The sequence below is a fragment of the Hyla sarda genome, chromosome 1 (genome assembly GCF_029499605.1).
Source record: "Hyla sarda isolate aHylSar1 chromosome 1, aHylSar1.hap1, whole genome shotgun sequence".
NCBI classification, from domain to species: domain Eukaryota; kingdom Metazoa; phylum Chordata; class Amphibia; order Anura; family Hylidae; genus Hyla; species Hyla sarda.
The window spans coordinates 414879832-414906882 of record NC_079189.1 but is presented as its reverse complement, the minus strand read 5'-3'; the positions used below and the strand labels follow the sequence as shown (position 1 = coordinate 414906882).

At 45.2% G+C, this 27051-nt stretch overlaps 2 protein-coding genes across 3 annotated transcripts in view; one reads left to right on the top strand and one right to left on the bottom strand.

The window, feature by feature from the left end:
- ISCU (iron-sulfur cluster assembly enzyme) lies at positions 1 to 21766 on the bottom strand. Its single transcript, XM_056528786.1, has 5 exons — positions 21582 to 21766; positions 13381 to 13494; positions 13014 to 13124; positions 7408 to 7486; positions 1 to 1173 (listed from the first exon to the last, which is right to left on the bottom strand). The coding sequence occupies exons 1-5, from the start codon at positions 21669 to 21671 to the stop codon at positions 1091 to 1093; spliced, it is 477 nt and encodes a 158-aa protein (XP_056384761.1). The 5' UTR covers positions 21672 to 21766; the 3' UTR covers positions 1 to 1090.
- SART3 (spliceosome associated factor 3, U4/U6 recycling protein) overlaps positions 21674 to 27051 on the top strand; it is a 117286-nt gene continuing 111908 nt past the window's right edge. The window contains exon 1 of one of the 2 annotated variants that reach the window (XM_056528784.1): positions 21674 to 21822. In XM_056528784.1, the coding sequence (XP_056384759.1) occupies positions 21814 to 21822 (9 nt within the window). In that variant the 5' untranslated portion in view covers positions 21674 to 21813. Of the gene's footprint in view, positions 21877 to 27051 lie in introns of both variants that reach the window. The other variant, XM_056528783.1, reaches the window with a different exon arrangement.

Below are 27051 nucleotides of genomic sequence, written 5' to 3'. Positions count from 1 at the left end.
TGATTTTATACTTTTTATTTTAATATGAAATATATACAGGAAGAAAAAGGCAGGTGATAGTTTCCTTGCTTACACTATACACTACATATAAAAACTATGAAGCTTGTACTAAAACCCCCTTTTCCTCTGCAAGAAAAATTAAATCAGTTTTCACTTCGGATCAACAGCTTAGTTCATATAGGTTTCAAAAATGATAATCAAAAACAAAACAAAAAAAAAACACCCAAAACACACCCACAATACTTGTGTACACATTTTAAACCCAAGGCAGGTAAGGGCAATTATTTTAAATGGAAGCAAATTATCTGTTAAAGTAAATGATCAGGCATACATGAAAATGTTGGGCTATGTTCACATCAAGTTTTTGTTTTCTGCTCAGCATATACACTCTGAAAACTATACATGCTTAGTGTCCATGTGACTTCATTAGCACAATGGTGAGGAAAGTTCGAAATTGTTCGAACTTTTAAAGGGGAACTCAGGTGGAAAACATGTTTTCAAATCAACTGGTGCCAGAAAGTTAAACATAATTGTAAATTACTTTATTAAAAAATCTTAAGCCTTTCAGACCTTTGGATATAGGTCTGCAACTTGCGCTATAGATTATCATCACTTTCTGTAGCACTACTTCTGTATTAGTCTTTTGTAACTTCTGGGAAAAAAAACACAACTGAATAGTCTCTCACACACCAATATCACCATGTACACCCCATGAGCACAAAACACTAACACTTGTTCAATGTGGCTTAACTTGTAACATAAAAACTTAATTACAACAGGGAAAAGGGGTGAGGTGGACCTGTCTTAAGATGCACAAATGTATTCACAAGTACTTGCAGCATTTTACACAGATTGTATACCACTGTTTTTGAACAGAATCAGTACACTGTCAGCATCATGACCTTTTACGCTTTTTCTTGTTCTAAAAGCGCATTATGCAAACGGACAGAAGTAACACAGAAAACATTTACATAGTTAGACAAGCTGCTGAATTGTGCGTATTAAGTCTGCTGTTTTAATGGTAAAGGCTTGCCCTATATCCTATGAGAACAGCATAAAGTCTCAGGATAGTTGGATGACAAAATAGGCACTAGCCACTGGCTGCTGCTTTCTCCTTGTCTTGTTTTAGTCTGTAGTCCGCCAATGCAGCTCTAATTGCATCCTCTGCTAGCACTAGAAAGAAAAATGGGAGATATTATAGTCCAGGACAAAAAAAACAAAAACAAAAAACTGTATAAAGTGCTTGAAAACACATACTAGATAAGCCATGCTCAACCAGGTCGAGGTGGCTGGGATTTCATAAAGAGGACAAGTAGGACGTTTCCATAGCTTCCACTGAAAAGGCAATACTGGCCACCTCAACCAGGCTGAGTGTGGCAGGGGGCCACTGACCTAAGGGAGAATGTCCCAGGTGTGAATCCTGTGGATATACTTAAAAATGCCAGAGAGAGGCCCTAAATCAGTATTAGGAAACATAACAGTAGCAAGTGAAAGCCTCTTAAATTTAGTTACTAAAGCCTAAATTTAGCAGTCATATGTTAGCAGAGAGCCAATAGGTAAATATGAACTGCAAAACCCACTTTGAAAAAATGGAAATCCTCAAGTCACATGATTAACGAATCATTGCTTTCAAGAGTAGAACAGACTATGCATTTTTTTCTCGTAAGTGCTATTGTACTACACACTATTAAAGAAAAAAAATTACAATAACTGCAACTTGGGAATGTAAAAACAAGCAAAACGCTAGAAATAAGTATCTCATTCATTATCAATGGGTGAGGGAGGCCGATAATTTCTCAAGCATCTTGCAACAACATTAATTTTTTGTGGGAAAGTGCTGACCAGTAGTATTTGTTTTCCCTGCGCAATGCCGTAATAACAGCTAACGATAATAGTACCAGCTTTAGGTTATTCTATATGACAGTGATCTTTGATTCTGGTCACAGATAGAAGGTGTAAGCTGCAAATAGCAGCTGACACACTGGGTTTTGAACTGGCTCAGCTGGCAAGAACATTTCATACACTCAGACCAGACATTTGGCATATATGTATGTCAAATGTTAAAAGGTTATTGGCAGAAGTACTCCTGAAACATGTCCAGTAGAGGACAAATCTTTTGTGGTTCGTAAAACATTTGAGTTAATAAAAAAGCTTAGACGCAATGCAGAATGTTAAAAAGGCACATTGACATAACAGGATGGCCACCTGCTCTAGAATATCAACAGATCAAGTTTTGTTCTCATAGACCCAGAAAAACAATTTATTAAATAATTGGCATGTCCTACATTTACTCTAATGGCTGCAGTTTCCTAGGAGATTACCACAATAAAGTGTATAGTGAAAGGAACAAATCAATACTCTCCAGTCAATAATCTGGAGATGTATTAGGGGGGGAAAAAAAAAAAATGTGTTTTTGACTAACATGAGATAGGCAGTCAACTTGTGAGAGTCCATAACCCTGATACACTATACTGTTCAAATTAGGGATCGACCGATTATCGGTTTGGCAGAAATTATCGTCCGATAGTCACGATTTTGGACATTAACGGTATCGGCAATTACCTTGCCGATAATCCACTAATGTTCCACCACCCGCCCCGGTCCGCCACATTGCCTCCCCCATCCCCGGTTTTATAATTACCTGTTCCCGGGGTCCGCGCTATTTCTGGCTCCTGCGTGTCCTGTGTTACGCTGTGCGCCGCGCAGCGCAATGACAAGTGACGTCCTCAATGCGACGTCACCGTCAGTGCGTACAGTGACAGCTCAGGACGCCGCAGGAGCCAGAAGAAGCGTGGACCCTGGGAACAGGTAATTCTAAAACCGGGGATGGGGGAGGCAATGGGGCAGCGGTGGTCTCTGGCCAGGGCGGTCGCGGTGATAGGACTCAGAACAGGCTCGGAGAGAGAGAAGCGGGTGGCGGCAGCGCTCTGGCACCACAAAAACCGCTGCAGTTCATTGATTTAAAGTGCCTGCTTTAAATCAATGATCTGCAGCGGTATCGCCGGGGGTTGGGGTGGGGGGTGGCGAGATAAATAGCTGTTTATCCCCCTGGTGACACCGCTGCAGATCATTGGATTTAAAGCGGGCGCTTTAAATCAATGAACTGCAGCGGCTTTTGCGGTGCCAGAGACCGCCACCCGCTTCTCTCCCCCTGCCTGTCCTGGTGTCCCGAGTCCTATCACCGCCACCGCACCGGCCAGAGACCGCTGCTGCCCCATTGCCTCCCCCATCCCCGGTTTTATAATTACCTGTTCCCGGGGCCCGCGCTATTTCTGGCTCCTGCGTGTCCTGTGTTACGCTGTGCGCCGCGCAGCGCAATGACAAGTGACGTCCTCAATGCGACGTCACCGTCAGTGCGTACAGTGACAGCTCAGGACGCCGCAGGAGCCAGAAGAAGCGTGGACCCTGGGACCAGGTAATTCTAAAACCGGGGATGGGGGAGGCAATGGGGCAGCGGTTGTCTCTGGCCGGGGCGGTAGTGGTGATAGGACTCAGGACAGGCTCGGGGAGAGAGGCTCGGGGAGAGAGAAGCGGGTGGCGGCAGCGGTCTCTGGCACCACAAAAACCGCTGCAGTTCATCGATTTAAAGCACCCGCATTAAATCAATGATCTACAGCAGTGTCACCAGGGGGATAAACAGCGGTCGTGATAGGACTCAGGACCCCAGAGGGAGAGAAGGGAGTGGTGGCGGCAGTCTCTGGCACCGCAAAAGCCACTGCAGTTCATTGATTTAAAGCGCCCGCTTTAACCCCTTCCCGACCTATGACATACCTGTACGTCATGGGTGGCAAGGTGTTCCCGACCCATGACATACAGGTACGTCATGGACATTACTGCCGCTACTCGCGGCATCCCGCAGCGCCCGGAAAGATGGTGGCTATCACTGATAGCCAGCCATCTTACCGTGCGACCACGGGGGGTTTCGTCCCCCACCCCCCCCAGCGATCGCTGCTATCAGCTGGTCAAATCTGACTAGCTGATAGCAGCGCGGTGTGTAAGTCCCGATCACGGGGATCGGGACACACACCGCTCTGCTAAGTGTCCCTGACCCGTCCCCCGGCGTCACTTACCCGTCGGAGCGGTGTCCCGAGCGGTCCCGGCGTCCTCCGTGCGGTCCCGGCGTCCTCCAGGCGGTCCCGGCGGCGCTGCGTCCCGGAGGTGAGTTTCCGGCAGCAGTGCAGCATCTTCATTGGCAGCAGTGAGATCGCCGTAAAGCGATCTCACTGCTGCCTCTGAGAGTTTCAAAACTGCAACTCCCAGCATGCCCAGACAGCCTTTGGCTTTCTGGGCATGCTGGGAGTTGTAGTTTTGCAACATCTGGAGGTCCACAGTTTGGAGACCACTGTATAATGGTCTCCAATCTGTGCTCTTCCAGATGTTGCAAAACTACAAATCTCAGCATGCTCAGTCTGTCCAGGCATGCTGGGAGTTGTAGTTCTCTAACATCTGGAAGAGCACAGATTGGAGACCATTATACAGTGGTCTCCAAACTGTGGACCTCCAGATGTTGCAAAACTACAACTCCCAGCATGCCCAGACTGCCCAAGCATGCTGGAAGTTGTAGTTCGGCAACATCTGATCCTTCAGATATTGCCGAACTACAACTTCCAGCATGCCTTGGCAGTCTGGGAGTTGTAGTTTTGCAACATCTGGAGGCACACTAGTTGGGAAACATTGTCCGTTTCCTACCTCAGTGCCTCCAGCTGTTGCAATTGTTGCAAAACTATAACTCCCAGCATGCACTGACAGACCATGCATGCTGGGAGTTGTAGTTTTGCAACAGCTGGAGGCACACTGGTTTGGAAACACTAAGTTTGGTTGCAAAACACTTGAAAGTTTATTACTTAACTTAGTGTTTCCAAACCAGTGTTCCTCCAGCTGTTGCAAAACTACAACTCCCAGCATGCACGGACAGCCAAAGGGCATGCTCGGAGTTTGCAACAGCTGGATGTTTGCCGCCTCCCCCCAATGTGAATGTACAGGGTACACTCACATGGGCGGAGGTTTACAGTGAGTGCTGCAAGTTTGAGATGGCGCAAATTTTGCGCTGCAGCTCAAACTTCCAGCGGCAAACTTGCTGTGAACCTCTGCCCATGTGACTGTACCCTAAAAACACTACACTACACTGACACTAACCTAAAATAAAAAGTAAAAAACACTACATATACACATACCCCTACACAGCCCCCCTCCCCCCAAAAAATGAAAAACATCTGGTACGCTACTGTTTCCAAAACGGAGCCTCCAGCTGTTGCAAAATAATAACTCCCAGTATTGCCGGACAGCCATTGACTGTCCAGGCATGCTGGGAGTTTTGCAACAGCTGGAGGCACCCTGTTTGGGAATCACTGGCGTAGAATACCCCTATGTCCACCCCTATGCAAATCCCTAATTCAGGCCTCAAATGCGCATGGCGCTCTCACTTTGGAGCCCTGTCGTATTTCAGGGCAACAGTTTTGGGACACATATGGGGTATTGCCGTACTCGGGAGAAATTGCCTTACAAATTTTGGGGGGCTTTTTCTTCTTTAACCCCTTATGAAAAGGTGAAGTTGGGGTCTACACCAGCATGTTAGTGTAAAAAAAAAATTTTTTTTACACTGACATGCTGGTGTTGCCCTATACTTTTCATTTTCACAAGAGGTAAAAGGGAAAAAAGACCCTCTAAATTTGTAACGCAATTTCTCCTGAGTACGGAGATACCCCATATGTGGGCGCAAAGTGCTCTGGGAGCGCACAACAAGGCCCAGAAGGGAGAGTGCACCATGTACATTTGAGGCGATTTGCACAGGGGTGGCTGATTGTTACAGCAGTTCTGACAAACGCAAAACAATAAATATCCACATGTGACCCCATTTTGGAAACTACACCCCTCACGGAATGTAATAAGGGGTGCAGTGAGCATTTACACCCCACTGGTGTATGACAGATTTTTGGAACAGTGGTCTGTGAAAATGAAAAATAAAATTTTTTATTTGCACAGTCCACCGTTTCAAATATCTGTCAAACGCCAGTGGGGTGTAAATACTCACTGCACCCCTTATTACATTCCATGAGGGGTATAGTTTCCAAAATGGGGTCACATGTGGGGGGGTCCACTGTTCTGGCACCATAGGGGCTTCCTAAATGGGACATGCCCCCCAAAAACCCTTTCAGAAAAACTCACTCTCCAAAATCCCATTGTCGCTCCTTCCCTTCTGAGCCCTCTACTGCGCCCGCCGAACACTTTACATACCCATATGAGGTATTTCCTTACTCGAGAGAAATTGGGTTACAAATTTTAGGGTGATTTCTCTCCTTTTACCCCTTGTAAAAATTAAAAAATTGGGTCTACAAGAAAATGCGAGTGTAAAAAATGAAGATTTAGAATTTTCTCCTTCACTTTGCTGCTATTCCTGTGAAACACCTAAAGGGTTAAAACACTTACTGAATGTCATTTTGAATACTTTGGGGGGTGCAGTTTTTATAATGGGGTCATTCATGGGGTATTTCTAATATGAAGATCCTTAAAATCCACTTCCAACCTGAACTGGGCCCTGAAAAATTACGATTTTGAAAATCTTGAGAAAAATTGGAAAATTGCTGCGGAACTTTGAAGCCCTCTGATGTCCTCCAAAAGTAAAAACTTGTCAATTTTTTAATGCAAACACAAAGTAGACATATTGTATATGTGAATCAATATGTAATTTATTTGGAATATCCATTTTCCTTTCAAGCAGAGACTTTCAAAGTTAGAAAAATGCTAAATTTTCAAAATTTTCATGAAATTTTTAGATTTTTTACCAAGAAAGGATACAAATATCAGTGAAATTTTACCGATAAAATAAAGTAGAATATGTCACGAAAAAACAATCTCGGAATCAGAATGATAAGTAAAAGCATTCCAGAGTTATTAATGTTTAAAGTGACAGTGGTCAGATTTTCAAAAAATGCCCAGGTCATGAAGGTGAAAATGGGCTGGGTCATGAAGGGGTTAAATCAATGATCTTCAGCGGTGTCGCCAGGGGGATAAATAGCCATTAACTTATACCGGAATTCGGTATAAGTTATCAGCTATCAGCCCTAACCTCCACAAAGTATCAGCCCTAAAAAATAAAATAAAAATTTAGATCGGTCGAACCCTAGTTCAAATATCCCATCAAATGATCATGGACAGATTTTTATCCACTGAAAGTTTCTATTGAACATCAAGCTAAAATCTCTTAAATCAAGGTTGAGTGTTGCAGAGAAATATTGGAAAATTAAATAATTTTACATTACACAAAAATTTGCTGAAAATGGAATACCCCTTTAAATTATATTTTAGCATCAAGTAAGAATAAAAATAATATATATTTACATAAATACAACAACAACTACAGCTGCCCACAGACAAATCCACACCTAGGCAGAGTGATGATATACTTACTAGAACAGTGCAACTTCACTGGAGGAAGGCAGAGCTCTTTGGCAATATCTGTGTTCTTGATGGTCATTGCTTCATCAACCTATAAAAATGATACAAAATAATTATATCCCAAGCACAAAGTAAATCTTTTGAATGCCAGGACAGAAAGATACATAAACATTATAATTATATCTATATTATATTCATGCAGCATGTTTTTTCCCCTTTATATAATTCACTAGTAAAAGATTAGCCAAAACATACTACTAAAGCTCATGCATAAACATAGAAGGATCGCACTCACCAGGAATTCAACTCTTTATTCTGTCACCAGTACGCAAGGCAATGACATAAGTGGAGGCGGGGGGGACAGGAGCTCCGGAACAAGTTGTTTCACGCCTGTTTGGCGCTTCCTCAAGCCGGTGAATTCCTGGTGAGTGTGATTCTTCTATGTTTATGCATGAACTTTCTTCTTCCTGTTTATGGAGACGCACCACTACAGGCAACCCTCTAGTTAGCTCAGCAGCCCCCTTGGATGCTATTAGTGCCAGTAGCCTTTAATTCTGGTAGTGCCGGATCAGTGTTCTTCTTACTTTGAATAGAATACTACTAAAGCTACACTGTAGTGGTTTAATCCCTCAAGGTTTTTGCATTTTCATTTTTTCCTCCTTACCTTTTAAAATCATAACCCTTTCAATTTTCCACCTAAAAATCCATATGATGATTGCTTATTTTTTTGCACCACCAATTCTACTTTGTAATGTCATCAGTTATTTTACCCAAAAATCTACAGCGAAACCAAACAAATTTTTGTGCTTACCATAAAATCTCTCGGAGGAGCCATTGGGGGACAGAGACCATGGGTATATGCTGCTGCCACTAGGAGGCTAATACCAGGCAACAAACAAAGTCGGCCCCTCCCAGCAGGATATACCCGCCCACAGACTCTGAGCTATCAGTTTAATCCCAAAAGCAGTAGGAGAGGACCGACAGGGAAAAAAGAACAGCAACTGTCCGAGGAAACCAGAGACAAAAAAAAAAAAAAAAAAACACACTTAAATAACCGAACCAACCCTCGGACAGGAAACCGAACCAAGGACACCAGAACAAACGTGTCCCCAATGGATCCTCCGAGAAAGATTTTACGGTAAGAATAAAAAAATAAAATTAAAAAATGTAAAAAATTTGTTCGGCTCCATTGAGCGAAACCGAGAACATGGGACGTACCAAAGCAGTTTCCGGGGTGGGAGAGAACCCAATAACTCAGATGGAAGGCTGGTCCACAGCCGCCTGCCACACTTTGTGACCCAAACCAGCGTCAGCAGATGCAAAAGTGTGCACCTGGTAAAATTTTGTGAAAAAGTGTGCAAGGACGACCAGGTAGCCACCTTCCAGACTTGCAAGGCTGAAGCCCTGTTGCGTAGAGCCCAGGAAGCCCCGACAGAACAAGTGAAGCTGAGACCCGGAAAGGCGGAATCTTCCCTTTGCAGCGGTAAGCTTCTGAGATGGCAGAACAGATCCAGCGCAAAATGGTCACCTTCGAAGCAGGAAATCCCTTACGACGACCCTTTGTAAGCACCAAGAAAGTCACACTGGCGAAAGGACATAAAAAAGGTAAATCTGAATGGCCCATACCACATCAAGACCATGAAGCAAATGTTCCCTGGGATGGAACAGAGCTGGGCAAAAGGACGGAAGGACAATATCCTCATTTAGGTGAAAGACAGACCACCTTGGGCAAAAAAGATGGGCCCAGACAGAAAACAACTTTGTCCTGGTGCAAGACCAGGTAGGGGGAACGGCAGTAGAGAAAACACCAGCTCCGAAACTCTCCAATTGGAAGTGACCGCAGTGAGGTAGGCCACCTTCCAGGAAAGGACACAGAGAAACGTCCCAGAGAGGTTCCAAGGGAGTACCCTAAAAGACACTGAGAACCAGATTCAGATCCCACAAAAGGAGTAGGGAGGAGGGGAGGGGGGGGGATCTGTACGGCAGGGCCGCATGAGCAACACCCTGCAGAAAAGTGCAGATGTGAGGGTCGGACGCCAGGGGTAACTGAAAGAATGGAGAGAGCCAACACCTGACCCTTAAGGGAACTGAGAGCCAAGAGTTGTTCCAGCCGAGACTTAAAAAAAAAAAAAAATAAAATAAAAGAAGGCGTGGAAGAGAACACAACTGGGGAGAAGGATTGAGGCTCACCATTGAAAGTAGGACCGCCAAGTACGGTGATAAATCTTCGCAGAGGAAGGCTAAAACATCCTCATCATTGTGCGAATCACCTGGGGAGAGAACCCCTGGCCCTTAGAACCGTGGTTTCAACCGCCACGCCATCAAATGCAGAGACAGTAAATTGGGGTGGCAAAGAGGACCCTGAGTTTGGAGGCGTAGTGGTACAGCCATTGGGTGAACCACACGTGCCTGGGCCAGCTACAAGAATGGCGGGGATGTCCTCCACTTTGAGTTTCCTCAAGACCCTGGGAAGGAGAGGAAGAGGAGGGAAGAGATAGGGGACAACGAAGTGTGACCAGGGAATCACTAAGGCATCTATGGCTAGGGCCAGAGGATCTCGGGACTTCACGACAAAGCAAGGAACTTTTTGGTTGTGGTGAGAAGTGAAGAGGTCAATGTCCGGGTGCCCCATAGGTTGCAGATCTCCACAAACACCTGTGGATGAAGAGACCACTCGCCGGGGTCGGCAGAGAAGCGACTGAGGAAGTCCGCCTCCCAACTTTTCTCCCCCTGGATGTGAATCGCCGAGATGGAGGGAACTCTGAGTTCCGCCCAGAGCAGGAACCTGGAGACCTCGGCCATCGCTGCAAGTGCATCCCTGGCGATTGACATGCCGCCACAGCTGTGAAGTTGTTCGACTGGACATGAATAGGACGATCCTGAAGAAGGCGCTCCCAATGGAGGGGGCAAAGGTAAATTGCCAAAAGTTCCAGGAGGTCGATGGGAAGAAGAGCTTCCTGGGAGGACAAATGGCCCTAGACCGTCCGATCCCTGAAAACTAACTCGACCTCCCCCCCCCCCCCCCCCCCCCCCCCAACCACTGAGACTGGCATCCGTCGGGATGACCTGCCAGTGGAGGGGCAAGAAAGATTGCCCCTGTCGAAGAATAGGAGACCGAAGCCACCACAGGAGGGACTGGCGAGTCCTGGGGTGAATAATCCTGCGATCGAGGGATAGTAGAGACTTGTCCCACTGTGACAGAAGAGAAAGTTGAAGAGGTCGACAATAAAACTGGACGAAGGGAATGGCCTCCATGACCGCCACCATCCGACCCAGGACTTCCATGCAGAACCGAATGGAAACTAGAAAAGGACGATGGAGAAGACTGACTCCTGTTGACAGAGCGCGGCGCTTGTCCTTTGGGAGCCAAATCCGGGTGGTCACCGCGTGGAACTGGAGTCCCAAGAAGATCAGAGACTGGGTGGGAATCAGGTTTAACTTGTCCTGATTTACCATCAGGCCAAAATAGGACAAGTTCTGAAGAGTGAGAAGGAGATTCTCCTGATTCTGGTCCCTGGTTGGAGCCTTGACCAGGAGGCCAGTGCGCATGCCTGAAAGGCCATAGGACGAGGTGAAAAGAGGGCCGGGACCCCCCCCCCCGCCCCTCCCCGCCAAAATGCCGGGCGGCATGGAGGGGGCAGAGCTAAATGCCGCAATTAGGCAGCAGACTCAATTAATTAACACCTCCCCCCCCGGTCACGTCGATGGCAGCCGAAGTGAAGAAAATTGGCTGCCAAACCAAACAAAACTGCCGGCTGTGCGCATGAAGAGCAGCAGACAGGGAAGGTGGTAACAACAACAACAACAACAACAACAATGTCCCGGCTCTGCGCTAATTGCGCTAGGAGTAGAGCAGTAGCAGTGAATGAAGCCTACATGTGGGACATGTCAGCTTCATTCATTCATTGTCGCCGCGGACAATAAATCGGCCGATTATTCGATAACGGGACTCGTCGACAACAAATCCAGTTATCGAATTTAATCGATTTTATCGATTAATCGTTGCAGCTCTAATTGACAGTGCGGATCCCAAGTATTGACTTACTAATTAAACTTAACACTACGCTTTCTTATGAGAAAGTTCTAGCAATGGCTTCTAGTAACATGACTTTTTTAATAGATGGGAAATGTGGACTTCTTCCCAACACTGTAAAGATATTTAAGAACAACAGACAGGTATGCTGCATCTCTAAGGCACACGACCATTAGTCCTTTTGAAACATTCCACCAGCGTCTTGGATTTGACAGGCGATACACACATAGTTCTACTAGTACATGCCTTGATAAGCTATTTATCCTAGTTCTCTGTCCCCTGGTTTATTAGTTTCCTTTATACTCGGACATATACGATACAAGTTTAGATCCGGAGAATGTATCTACGTTTTCTTGTTTCTCTGTTATGACAGCTGCGTTTGTCATTGTGTTTTCTTTTCCTGCCTCAAATGTCTGTTACCATGGAAAATGTTTTTTTTCATAAAAACTTATTGAAAGTAATTGACAGTGCGGTTTAATTAACAATATATTTTTATAGTTCAGACATTTACGCACGCGGCAATACCACACTATATTTTTATTTAAAATGTTGTTTGTTTTTTTAACTGGGAAAAGGGGGGGGGGTGATACAGACTTATTAGGGAAGGGGTTAAAACACTTTTTTTTTGCAATGTTATAGCCCCACAAGGGACTGTAACATTGCCCACACTGATCACTGACATGCAATAGCATGGCATTGATCAGTGTTATCGCCACTCGACTGCTCCTGCCTGGATCTCAGGCACGAAGCAATCATTTGGCGATTGGCTGCGCAGGAGGCAGGTAGAGATCCTCCTCGGATCCTGCAAGCTGTTCGGGACGCTGCGATTTCACCGCGGAAGTCCCGAACAGCACCACTGAGTTGCGGGAAAGTTCTCACTTCAGCCGCGTCTGAAGGGTTAATACCGGGCATCACCGCGATTGGTGATGTCCGGTATTAGCCGCGGGTCCCGGCAGTTGATGGCCGCTGGGACCGACCCAATATGACGTGTGATCCCACGTTATATCGGGGAAACTGGCACAGGACATAAATATACATCCTGCGTCGTTAAGGAGTTAACGGAAAACATTTTAAGGTCTTGGTATATCCTAGTCAAAGCCCAGACCATACACCAACTGAGAATCTGTGGCATGACTTGAAGACTGCTATACACTAATGCAACCCATCTACCCTAAAGGACTGGAACTGTTTAGCACTGAAGAATGCGTTAAAAACCAGTGTGTGGATGAGCTAAGCTGATAGATGCAATTCTCTTAGGGATATGACTATAATTGCAGCAGAAGGGAGCTCTACAAAGTACTGACTCACAAAGTTCTGTGTTACCATAAAAAATATGCACACGTCAGGCGTATTGTTTAAATCAAATGCTACAGAACCCAAAAAAAGCTTTAATTCTGGGATGCAATAAAGACAGGAAAATTACCAAAGGTAGTGAATACTTTAACACATGGCTACAAGTCAGTTTGCTTAAAAATTGTTCTATTTTTGTTTACATTTCAGATTTATAATTTGAAGTAGGCCTACAACATAACAAAAAACAAAATATATAAAAGTAAAAAAAATAATTAAAAAAAAAACGTTATACCGTTTTGCCCTTCACCCATTCAGTAGCCAGAGAGCTGGAGGCAATTGCAGAACCACATCCAAATGTTTTGAACCTAGCGTCAACAATTTTTCCATTGTTATCTACTTCAATCTGGAAAATAATAAAAACATATCTGTTGTGAAAGAAATATGATGAAAACAATATATATTCATTCTAGGATCTATTTTAATCTCCAAGTATGGGAGTGCACATAGCAGGGAAGAAAGCCATTCATTATTTATGGACATAGCTGCAAACTTTCAGCACAGCCTATAAATTATAAGAAATGCAATCTGGTGCAAGCCAAAATATTTAAATAGCTAACATAACCAACAGTACCCCATTACATGGTTTATGCAACACAAACCTGTAGTTTCATTACATCTCCACATGCTGGAGCACCCACTAAGCCCGTTCCAACATTCTTTGCATCCTTGTCCAAGGATCCGACATTCCGTGGATTCTCATAGTGGTCAACAACCTACAAACACAAGAAAAGAAGAACATGTTATTGAGTGAAGGTCAAAATAGTTCTCCCTGCCCTTGACTGGAAATTCTGTAGCTTTGCCAGCCTGTTACACAGCAAATGCAATAACTAAAGGCCTAAGCCACACAAGCAAGCTGTAACAGTAGAAGGAAGGGTGGGGGAACAAAATAAAAATAAAAAGACTTGCAACAACTCAAAATTGTTAGGGGACTCATGAGACTATCTTAGGCTAGGTTCAGATTAGTACATATTTAGCATTCCAGTGGTGGGAGTCTTCACTTTAAAAACGTGCGTTCACACTACGTAACTCCTGCGGAATTCCGAGTGGTGAACATTAGGGGTGTGAATCGCCAAGAATTTGGCGATTCGATTCGCGATACCAGTGTGGCGATTCGATATATCCCGATATAGTCTAGGTGACGATACATCACAATATATCCCGATACATCGCCCACCTGGGAGCATTCATAGATCCCAATAGACGCCGCTGTCAGCTTTGACAGCGGCGATCTAGTACTCCGGTGCACACTTTTCTCATGTTATCCCGTCCGGGCTGCTAAATAAAAGAAAACGCACTTTATCTTACCTGCCAACGAGCCCCCGGAGCTCCGGTACAGGTGTTCGGTCCCCGGGCTGTATTCTTCTTACTTCCTGTTAGCCCGGCACGTCAGATGGAGCTTCAGCCTATCACCAGCGGAGGCGGGACATCGCTGCGGCTGGTGATAGGCTGAAGCTCCGTGTGACGTGCCTGGCTAACAGGAAGTAAGAAGAATACAGCCCGGGGACCCAACACCTGTACCGGAGCTCCGGGGGGCTCATTGGCAGGTAAGATAAAGTGCGTTTTCTTTTATTTTGCAGCCCGGACGGGATAACATGAGAAAAGTGTGCACTGGAGTACTCCTTTAATAGCCAGCCGCGGCGATCGCCGCATGCTGGCTATTAGCGGCGGCCCCCGGCTACTGAAATCAGCCGGGGGGGTCGCATAGTACGGAGCGGGCACGAGTCGGAGCCCGCTCCATACACCCAGAGCGACGCCGTGTCAGATCCGGCCTGCCCGGCTCCACAAATGTGGAACTTTTATCTCCTGATGCCCAGGACATGCTGTTCCGGGCGTCAGGAGATAAAAATTCCACATCCCTAAAAGAATCGATTCAAAAATATTTTGAATCGATTCAGTATCGGCAAATGAAAAAAATCGCGATTATCGCGAGAATCGATTTTTTCTTACATCCCTAGTCGCCGCCCAGTGCTAGGCCATTTTATGCTAGCAATGTTAGGGACCCACTCTAATTAGGTGACCTTGACGTGGCAAGTGGGCTTGTAACTTTTGATCAAAATGTATACTAAACCTGTTTTTGAATTTATGCTGAGAATTAGAGATGAGTGAATTTACAGCAATTCGATTCATAACGAACTTCTCAGCGTTTGCTGACTAGCCTGCATTGTGCTGTTCTCCTCACATTTATCTAATTGTCTATTGCAATTATCCCATCACTATGTTGTTTCTATGCATTCTTGTTTTGCTGCCATCTGCTGGCCAGAACTTGTGCACTGAATGCCACTGCTCTTGTTCATGGTTGATAAAGTTTTTCTTTCTGAGTGGTTGCGAGGCAGCCTGGGTCCCTTTCACTTCCTGCAGGCATTTTGGTTTTAAGTCTGCTTTCTGTGTGACTGGACATTCCTCTCTGGGCTTGTGAAGGCATCAGTTTTTGACCAGCAGAAGCTACAGCAGAAATTACAACAGTTTCTATAGTATCAGGAAAGACTCATACAGTACAGCATCAATACCTCTGCTACCATTACAGTATTGTATCACCGCTTGTCATTGCTTTTGGGTCAAATAAACCCACATTCATTCTCATCACTGTCTATTCCTGAATCCATCTGCCTGAGCCCCTGCCGGTTCGGTCTGCTCCACTGCTTGGATACGAAGGTAGGAAAGTCACACAGCCACTATCAGTTACACCTTCATTCGCCTTCATGTGGGGACAGAACATGCATAAATTAGTTGAGCTTTCAGGTGCTCCGGTGCTGGAGACTCTCCTAGGACTGTATCCATCTTTTCCAGCCCACCGGATCACCTGAAAGCTGAACTCATTTATGCAGGCTAAAGTCAGCAAACGCCAAGAAGTTCGTGACGAATCAAGTTACTGGAAGTTCGCTCATCTCTACTGAGAAGCAATTAGATCAAAATACAATATGTAGATGTGCGACCATGTCTGTTTCTTCTACTTGAATTCACATTGTGTTTTCTATCCCCTCCTCTGCCCCACCCCCTCAGCCCAACTCTATATAAGTAGCAGGTAGCTACACAAGGGCCATTTCTTTCCCAGCAGCCTCCAAGTCTGACTGGGAGCACATGGTAAGTGAGCTTTTACACCCTGTTCACACTGGTGTGATGCTGTGTGGTGTCCGTTGCTGCCGTGGCACCGTGTCTGTGGGGAGGTGCGACCCATGGACTTGTTTGAGTGGCATTGGGGCTGCTCTGCCAGTGGGTTGTTCCCCCTGTGGGCACTGGTGTTGGCGGACGCCACCCAGTGCTACACCATTTTATGCTAGAGACGTTAGGTACCCACTCTAATTAGGTGGTCTTGATGTGGCAAGTGGGCTTGTATCTTTTGATCAAAATGTATACTAACAACCTGTTAGTTTTTGAATTTATGCTGAGAAGCAATTAGATCAAAATACAATATGTAGATGTGCGACCATCTACTTGAATTCACATTTTAAAATATAAGGTTAGCCAAACCGCACGGTCCAAGGCGTACACTTAAAAAATTGTGAATTTTTGGTCACTTCATATACCATAAAAATAATAAAAAGCCATCCAAAAGTTCTATCAAAACAAAAATGGTACCGATAAAAACTACAGACCACGGCACAAAAAATAAGCCCTCATATGTTGAAAAAAAAAAAAAATAAAGTTATAGGGGTCAGAAGATAATTTTAAATATACAAATTTTGGTGCATGTAGTTATAATTTTTTTAAAGTAGTAAAATAAATGAAAACTACATAAATTGGGTATCCCTGTAACCGTGTGGACCTACAAAATAAAGATAATGTGTCATTTTTACCAGAAAGTGCACTGCGCAAAAATGGTGTTTATTTTCATTTCACGCCACAAATTTTTTTTTTTGCTGCAGATTATGTAATAAAATAAGTATAAAGAAATAATCTCGTCCACTTAATAAGCATGAATGAAGCACTGGATTTCAGTCACTTTTGCCCCAAAATTGTCTCTTCTGAAATTGTGCAAGATTTGCTTCCCCCCCAGCCCTGTAAAAACCTGGTACAAACCTATTGATCTAGTTCCTCTGACTGATTGCTAGCATGCAAGACAGTAATTATTATGTACAAATAAAGAGGCTAAGTGGCACCTGAGTGTCATAAAAATGGGTGTGCGGGAGAGAAGAAAAAAAATTATGCAATAGGCTAGAAAGCAAAAGTGCTTAGATCACATTGTTTAGTCCTGGTAAAGGGTCACTCACCTAGCTACTCTGCGATTCTCCAGGTAAACTGTGCTACCAGTGGCACTGCCAAACTAGGTAACTGATTAGAAGGTAGGCTTCCTGGCATGGGGTGCAAATAGTAATACAGTAACTCTGCAACAATTAATGAACACTGTTAATTGAAGGAGGTTGTATTAGATAAATTTGGGCTTCAAAAACCGCTCTGTTTCTGGTATAAAGCAAATGAATGATCTGTAATACCAAAGAGTCCATGGACAGGGGGTAGTGCTGTTTCTAATCATATGCCACATTAAGTGGGCATGACAAGCCGCGAGTTCAGGTCATCAGACCCGAGCGCATGTTTAAAGTTCATACAGGATTTTAAAAGGGGAATTCCGGCATTCTACATTCCAAAAGATAATAAGATGCATGATCACAGGGGTCCCACCACATCGGTGCAGCCCCTGGAATTCTGTGCCAGTGAAGAAAACTGTGTCCCTGTAGTGGAATGTGACCCTCCGCACAGTGACAAACTTTTCTGCTTTACAGCTAGCTCAGTCTCACTCCCTAATCCTAACCATTACAAAAATTCTAACACATAACTCTTACCCCTAACCCTTATGCGTAATCCTAACAATTACAACCAATTCTAACGTATAACCCTTACCCCTAATCCTAACCCATACCCCTAATCCTAACTATTACAACCAATTCTAACCCATAACCCTTACCCCTAATACTAACCATTTCAACCAATTCTAACCCATAACCTTTACCCCTAATCCTAACTAACCCTTATCCCTAATCCTTACCATTTAAAACCAATTCTAACTCATAGCTCATACCAGTAATCCTAACCATTACAACCAATTCTAACTAGGGATCGACCGAATATCGGTTTGGCCGATATTCACGATTTTGGACGTTATCGGCAATTACCTTGCCTAACCCATAACCCTTACCCATACCCCTAATCCTAACCCCTATCCCTAATCCTACCCATTTCACCCAATTCTAACTCATAACCATTACTCCTAACCCTTAACAGCGATCAGCCCTGAGAAGGGCTGAGAGCGTTGAGCTCAGGTCACATTTGGCTACGGGTCAGTTTTTTTCCACTTCACCGGGTGCTGCCTCCAAGATAGAGATGTGACGGCCATGCACCCTCATGATGTCACACCACACTCCTCCCATAAACATTAATGGAGAGGACATGGCGTCACAAGGGGGCATGTCCGTGACGTCACATCTCAGTCATCGCCCGGCACAGAATGCCGGGATGCACAGAGATTGCGGGGGTCCCCTGCAATCACACATCTTATCTCCTATAGTTTGGATAGAGGATAAGATGTATAAACGCCAGAATAACCCTTTAAAGACCACACAATGCAAAACTTACACTTGTTACTGGAGAACCATCATGCTATGCTATTATGCCAGGCATCTGTGCTGTGAACACAGCCAAGGGCCCAAAAGAGTTTTTTTTATTGGATGCAACACTATACCTTCCTGTAACTATATAGGAAAGCAACCACATCTAGGGAGCCACCACTAAACCCATCTACTGCAACATCCATATGGCTCTGCTGCTGACTTCAGATTCATCCAAACTTCACCGATTGCAATAAATTAGTTTTGTCTGTAGTAGTGCTGCATGTAAAGTGTTTCAACTGCACAGGCCAGTCTGGTATGGCACTAAGTTCACCTGATAGTGAATCTATAGCAGTGGTTCTCACGAGTACCTCCCATGGGTACTTAACAGTTCTCCAGTGGATACCAAAAAAATAAAAAAAATAAAAAAAACAGCAATGGCAGCCACAGCCACTGGTCTGGACCACTTTGAAAGAAATGGTAGGCTGACGTCACTGCACCGAGGAGTGGAGCATGATCACAGCAAAGGGGAAGCGCGGGCACTGGGCTGCTGTGGGCTGTAACTACCATCAGCCTTGTTGCTCCATAGCCCCGGCAGACTGGGGACCTACTGCTATGAGCCATAACAATACATCCCCAGACCAGAGGAGCAGTGAGCACCAAAGTTGGACAGTATGGTGGACTACAACTACATACGGGGCAGTTTGGGGGCCAACAGCTATATTGGGGTGCACAGAGGGGGGCCTAACAACTTTGAGGACGCAAAGCAGGTACTATCACTGTGTGCGACAATAAACATGGGGAGTTTGTAAATAGGTGGGTATTATACTGCAGAAAGTACTTAAAATGTTTGTTTGGCTGGTTCTGTGGAGAGGTCATGTATGGGAGAAATCTTAAAGGAGTAGTCCAGTGGTGAACAACTTATCCCCTATCCTAAAGATAGGGGATAAGTTTGAGATCGCGGGGGGGGGGGGGGGGGGGTCCCGACCGCTGGGACCCCCTGCGATCTCCTGTACGGAGCCCCGACAGCCCGCAAGAAGGGGGCGTGTCGACCACCGCACAAAGCGGCGACCGACACGCCCCCTCAATACAACTCTATGGCAGAGTCGAAGCGCTGCCTTCGGCAATCTCCGGCTCTGCCATGGAGATGTATTGAGGGGGCGTGTCGGCCGCCACTTTGTGCGGAGGTCGACACCCGCTATCTGGCCGGAGAGCCTGGCCCCCGTACAGAGAGATCGCAGGGGGCCCAAGCGGTCGGACCCCCCGTGATCTCAAACTTATCCCCTATCCTTAGGATAGGGGATACGTTTTTCCACCACTGGACTACCCCTTTAATGGCGGTCTAGGCCAGATAGTGAAGAAGAGAAAAGTAAACCACTCCGGTTAGAGAAGACGTCACCTATAAATGGGGGAATGGGGAGATAGGGAGAGGAACAGGGGGCCCGTTATAGAGGAAAGTAAAGCATATGAATTATATTATAATCATTACAAAATGTCTCTAATATGGGGGGGGGGGGGTACCATTTTTTGGGAATGGGCTGTCAAGGGGTACTCAGGCAAAAAAAAAAGGTTGAGAACCACTGATCTATAGGATACAGACCTAGATGACTCACTAGTGAAGTGTTTCCCAACCAGGGTGCCTCCAGCTGTTGCAAAACAACTCCCAGCATGCCTGGACAGCCGTTGGCTGTCCAGGCATGCTGGGAGTTGCAGTTTTGCACTAGCCCTGATTTACTAACATGAGCCCAACTCTCGGGTTATGCGACAAACCCGACGGTTTTCCAATTACTCTGAGTATTTTTTTTGACCCGACTAAAGGGGCGTGTTCCCGACATTTTCCTGAAAACCCGACAGTTTTATTTAAAAACCCACCAGAAAAATAGTGAAATACTCAACTTGAAAACCCGACTGCCTTGAGGTGTGAGAAATCTGTTAAGTGTTTTTTTTTTTTATCCTGTTACTTTGTCCCCTTAGCTTTTTATATTACATTTTTAAAATGTTTGTTATCTCTGCTTTCGTTTACTTCCCCCCCCCCCCCCACTTTGTTTGTTAACCCATTAACGACCATGAATGAATGTAAAATTACATCCGGGTGTTGAGTTACTCTGCTTTATATATTTGCCTTACGTTTTATTTTTCTTGTGCAACTTTTTCCCCCCCATGCGACAGAATTTTCCCTGACGTGCAAAACATTGATAAATACATGCAAGGAAAAAAAAAGTTAAATGAATAGTCTGGGGGAAAAAAAAAATTAAATTAAAAATAAAAAAAACACAGAAAATAACCAGTCACTTTGTAAATCAGGGCTACTGTATTTTGCTCATTTGTTGCTGCTGTACAAATAGGATACGAACAGAACTTTACCCATGTCTTTACCGGACTTGGAGGTGAACATGTATGAGCTGATTCCACGGATTTAGAATACAGGACCTTGAAAAGTCTTGTTTAGGGTGGGTTCACACCACAATTTTGCTATACGGTTTCGGCATACCGTTAAAAAAAAAACACATATGCAACCGTACAGAAAATGCACCATAATGTATACAGTTGTCTCCGGTTTTCAAACCATACGTTTTTTAACTTTTTTTTTTTCCCAGATAGAAAACCGTGGCCCACCACGTTTTTTTGGTCCAGGTGAGAAACCATTTTTTTTTTTTTTTTTTTTTTATTATACATGGGAGTCAATGGGAACCGTATGTGGACGGTTCCACAATACAGTTTTTGACTTTGCAGTTTTTTTTCTTGGAATTTCAATCAAAGTGAAGCTTTGTATCGGAGTGAAAAGTAAAAAACTTACGCTTTTTTTCTTTAAAAAAAAAAACAAAAAAAAAACAAATGTAACCAGACATCATTTTTCAAACCGTATACGGTTTTCCACCATATACAGAAAAATTTATACACGTTTTGATACAGTTTAGTCATGTCTTGAGGAATCAATTTTTTTTTTTTTTCAATCAAAAACATGATACAGGAACTGTACTGCAAAAACGTGGTGTGAACCCACCCTTACTTGGTAGACATGGGGGTTAAGTAGTCCAGGAAGAACTGTCGGTCACCACAGAAATCTCCTGGAGATGTCCAGTCTACACAAGAGACCATGACACAGGTCTGCTATAGGGAGCCAGCACAGTTCTCTGCTAGGTTACCTAACCAGGGGCCGAGCAACTCACTCCGTGTTTTATAAAGCCCGGTGACCCTGCGGCTAAACGTGTTACCTCCACGTATTGTGCACAAGAATGCCACCATCTACCATACACTACCTTCTTGTGATAGGAGGCGCAGGGAACTCGGATCTCTGGCACCGCACATCTGCTCCACGCCGAGCAAAACAACCGTCCAACACCAGCCATCGTCCCGAACAGTCACGATAAGAGAGGAGGCCAGGACACTGACGAAGCTGTGTACGGAAGTCACGTGTCCACCCACCCAGCACTACGCAGCACGGTTTCTTCAGGGACCGCCTGTGTCACGTGATCTGGGGCGGGTAGTTGAATGTGTGAGGTAAACGGTCCTGTAGTGAAGTGCGCCACACTGAGGGGGGTTTCAGACACAGTGGTTTGTGGCAGGTTTTTATTCAGGTTTTTTTTTTTTTTTCATGAGCCAAATCTAAAAAAAATATATATATATAAAAAAAATAAAGAATAGTAAATACAAAGGCAAGTCATATACTTCTGATTCCTGCTGGATTCACGTCTTGGCTTGACAAAAAAACTGCATCAAAAGTTGTTTGTGAGCCTCCATGATTACACATTCCTAAGGCTGCATTCACACCTCATTTTTTACATACGGGTGTCGGGTCTGGCTGGGGGAGGGGAAACCTGGGTGCTCCTGTACCCCAGCCGGATCAGTCTGTGACTCCATTTACTTTAATGAGCCGACCAAGAGGTGACTCCGGTCGGCTCAGTTTTGACCCGTGTGCGGTTTCTTGACTGGACCTAAAACCGTAGTATACCACGGTTTAAGGTCCGGTCCAAAACCAGATACGGGTCAAAACTGAGCCGACCGGAGTCACAGTTTGACTCCGGTTGGTTCATTAAAGTAAATGGAGTCACGGGCTGATACCGGCTGGGGTACAGGAGCACCCAGTTTTCCCCCTCCCCCAGCCGGATCCGACACCCGTATGTAAAAAATGAGGTGTGAATGCACCCTTAGGAATGTGTAATCATGGAGGCTCGCAAACAACTTTTGATGCAGTTTTTTTTGTCAAGCCAAGACGTGAATCCAGCAGGAATCAGAAGTATATGACTTTGCCTTTGTATTTACTATTCTTTATTTTTTTTTATATATATATATATATATATATATTTTAGATTTGGCTCAAGAAAAAAAAAAAAAAACTGAATAAAAACCTGCCACAAACCACTGTGTCTGAAACCCCCCCTCAGTGTGGCGCACTTCACTACAGGACCGTTTACCTCACACATTCAACTACCCGCCCAGCGTCACGTGACACAGGCGGATCCGGCACCCATATGTAAAAAACGAGGTGTGAATGCAGCCTAAGGCCAGGTTTTCCACACAGGTTTTTCTCTGGCGTTTTTTGGAATACTGCCACTGCATTTTTTGAGCAAAAGCCTGAAGTGGATCCAGAAGGAAACAGAAGTCTTTCTTTTATACTTCCCGTTCCTTCTGAATACACTTCCGGCTTTGGCTCAAGAACTGCAGTGGCAGTTTTCCCCCCCAAAAAAGCCAAAGAATAACCTGTGTGGAAACCTAGCCTTCGGCTGGGTTCACACTACGTTTTAGATGTCACGCCCCCTCCCATAGACTTGCATTGAGGGGCGAGGTGTGACATCACACGGGGGCGGAGTCATGACATAACGATCTTCCGTCCCCTGTGGTCGAGATGGACTCAGCCTGAGGACCTCCAGCGGTTCCGGAAGCCGCTACAGGTGGGAGCTGCATGGTAGATCCAGTGGGACCCCAGCGATCTGACATTGTATCCCCTATCCTTTGGATAGGGGATAAGATGTCTAGGGGTGGAGTACCCCTTTAAAAATAAGATGTGTAGGGGCAGAGTACCCCTTTAACCCCTTAAGGACGCAGGACGTACTCAAACGTCCCCTTTTCCGAGTCCTTAAGGACTCAGGACGTTTGAGTACGTCCTGTCAAATCCCGGCCCCCCGCCGCTAGCCGGAGGGGAGCCGGTGCCCGATGCCTGCTGAAATCGTTCAGCAGGCATCGGGGCATATCGCCCAGGGGGGTCATTATGTCCCCCCATGTCGGCGATGGCCGCAGATCGCTGGACAATTCAGTCCAGCGATCTGCGGCAGATTCTGGGTCAATCGGGTCTCCAGTGACCCGGTGACCCGGAATTACAGGCTGTTCGGGGCCGTCTCAGACGGCCCCGAACAGCCAGAGCCTGCAGGGGTGAGGTGGCACTGGTGCCACCTCACGATCGCCCTGATTCGTCGGCCGGATTACCGGCCGACCAATCAGGGCGCCTGCTGCGGGTGTCACTCCCGCAACCCGCTCCGCCCCTCTTCCGGAGGACGTGAGCGGGTGCGGGCAGAAGACCCCGGGTGCTGGGGACCCCGATCCCCGGCGTCAATGTTGGGATCGGGGCCCCAGGAGCGACGGCCGCGGCGGAGACGACGAGGGACTGACCTGTGCAGCTGGATCGTTGGAGGTGAGTGACAGCCTCCTGCTGTTGCTTAGCAACAGCTCCCAGCATGCAAAAAGGGCATGCTGGGAGCTGTAGTTATGCAACAGCAGGAGGCAGACCACCACAACTCCCAGCATGCCCTTATGGGCATGCTGGGACTTGTAGTTTTGCAACAGCTGGAGGCACATTTTTTCTATGGAAAAGTGTACCTTCAGCTGTTGTGTAACTACAACTCCCAGCTTGCACCAACAGCTAAAGTGCATGCTGGGAGTTGTAGTAGTGCATCTGCTGGTTGCATAACTACAACTCCCAGCATGCCCGTTGGCTGTCGGTGACTGCTGGGAGTTGTAGTTTTGCAACAGCTGAAGGCACACTGAGTTATGTAGCAAACCAGTGTGTCTCCAGCTGTTGCATAACTACAGTCCCCAGCATCCCCAGCCAAAGTAGTATGCCTCCAGCTGTTGCATAACTACAAGACCCAGCATGCCCTTCCGCTGTCCGTACATGCTGGGGGTTGTAGCTTTTGCAACAGCTGAAGGCACACTGGTTGCAAAACACTGAGTTTGTTACCAAACTCTGTGTTTCACAACCAGTGTGCCTCCAGGTGTTGCAAAACTACAACTCCCAGCATGCACTGATAGACCATACATGCTGGGAGTTGCAGTTTTGCAACAGCTGGATGTTCCCCCCCCAATGTGAACGTACAGGGTACACTCACATGGGCGGAGGATTACAGCAAGTATCCGGCTGCAAGTTTGAGCTGCGGCAAATTTTCTGTCGCAGCTCAAACTGCCAGCGAGAAACTACTGTGAACCCCCGCCCGTGCGACTGTACCCTAAAAACACTACACTAACACACAATAAAAAGTAAAAAACACTACGTATACACATACCCTTATACAACCCCCCTCCCCTCCCCAATAAAAATGAAAAACGTCTGGTACGCCACTGTTTCCAAAACTGAGCCTCCAGCTGTTGCAAAACAACTACTCCCAGTATTGCCAGATAGCCACTGACTGTCCAGGCATGCTGGGAGTTTTACAACAGCTGGAGGCACCCTGTTTGGGAATCACTGGCGTAGAATACCCCTATATCCTCCCCTATGCAAGTCCCTAATTTAGGCCTCAAATGCGCATGGCGCTCTCACTTTGGAGCCCTGTCGTATTTCAAGGCAACAGTTTAGGGTCACATATGGGGCATCGCCGTACTCGGGAGAAATTGTGTTACAAATTCTGGGGGGTATTTTCTGCTTTTACCCTTTTAAAAAATGTAAAATTTTTGGGAAAAGAGGCATTTTAGGTAAAAAAAAAATTATTTTTTTACATATGCAAAAGTCGTGAAACACCTGTGGGGTATTAAGGTTCACTTAACCCCTTGTTACGTTCCCCGAGGGGTCTAGTTTCCAAAATGGTATGCCATGTTTTTTTTTTTTGCTGTCCTGGCACCATAGGGGCTTCCTAAATGCGGCATGCCCCCAGAGCAAAATTTGCTTTCAAAAAGCCAAATGTGACTCCTTCTCTTCTGAGACCTGTAGTGCGCCAGCAGAGCACTTTTCACCCCCATATGGGGCGTTTTCTGAATCGGGACAAATTGGGCTTCAAATTTTGGGGGGTATTTTCTGCTTTAACCCTTTGTAAAAATGTAAATTTTTTGGGAAACCAAGCATTTTAGGTAAATTTTTTTTTTTTTTTTTTACATATGCAAAAGTTGTGAAACCCCTGTGGGGTATTAAGGTTCACACCACCCCTTGTTACGTTCCCCAAGGGGTCTAGTTTCCAAAATGGTATGCCATGTGGGGTTTTTTGCTGTCCTGGCACCATAGGGGCTTCCTAAATGCGGCATGCCCCCAGAGCAAAATTTCCTTCAAAAAAGCCAAATGTGACTCCTTCTCTTCTGAGACCTGTAGTGCGCCAGCAGAGCACTTTTCACCCCCATATGGGGTGTTTTCTGAATCGGGAGAAATTGGGCTTCAAATTTTGGGGGGTATTTTCTGCTTTAACCCTTTGTAAAGATGTAAATTTTTTGGGAAACCAAGCATTTTAGGTAAATTTTTTTTTTTTTTTTTTACATATGCAAAAGTTGTGAAACCCCTTTGGGGTATTAAGGTTCACTTTACCCCTTTTTACGTTCCCCAAGGGGTCTAGTTTCCAAAATGGTATGCCATGTGGGGTTTTTTGCTGTCCTGGCACCATAGGGGCTTCCTAAATGCGGCATGCCCCCAGAGCAAAATTTCCTTCAAAAAAGCCAAATGTGACTCCTTCTCTTCTGAGACCTGTAGTGCGCCAGCAGAGCACTTTTCACCCCCATATGGAGTGTTTTCTGAATCGGGAGAAATTGGGCTTCAAATTTTGGGGGGTATTTTCTGCTATTACCCTTTTTAAAAATGTAAAACTTTTGGGAAACCAAGCATTTTAGGGAATTTTTTTTTTTTTTTTTTACGTATGCAAAAGTTGTGAATCACCTGTGGGGTATTAAGGTTTACTTTACCCCTTGTTATGTTCCCCGAGGGGTCTAGTTTCCAAAATGGTATGCCATGTGTTTTTTTTTTTGCTGTTCTGGCACCATAGGGGCTTCCTAAATGTGACATGCCCCCCAAAAACCATTTGTCGCTCCTTCCCTTCTGAGCCCTCTACTGCGCCCGCCGAACAATTAACATAGACATATGAGGTATGTGCTTACTCGAGAGAAATTGGGTTTCAAATACAAGTAAAAATTTTCTCCTTTTTACCCCTTGCAAAAATTCAAAAATTGGGTCTACAAAAACATGCGAGTGTAAAAAATGAAGATTGTGAATTTTCTCCTTCACTTTGCTGCTATTCCTGTGAAACACCTAAAGGGTTAAAACGCTGACTGAATGTCATTTTGAATACTTTGGGGGGTGCAGTTTTTATAATGGGGTCATTTATGGGGTATTTCTAATATGAAGGCCCTTCAAATCCACTTCAAACCTGAACTGGTCCCTGAAAAAAAGTGAGTTTCAAAATTTTGTGAAAAATTGGAAAATTGCTGCGGAACTTTGAAGCCCTCTGGTGTCTTCCAAAAGTAAACACTTGTCAATTTTATGATGCAAACATAAAGTAGACATATTGTATATGTGAATAAAAAAAAATATATATTTTGAATATC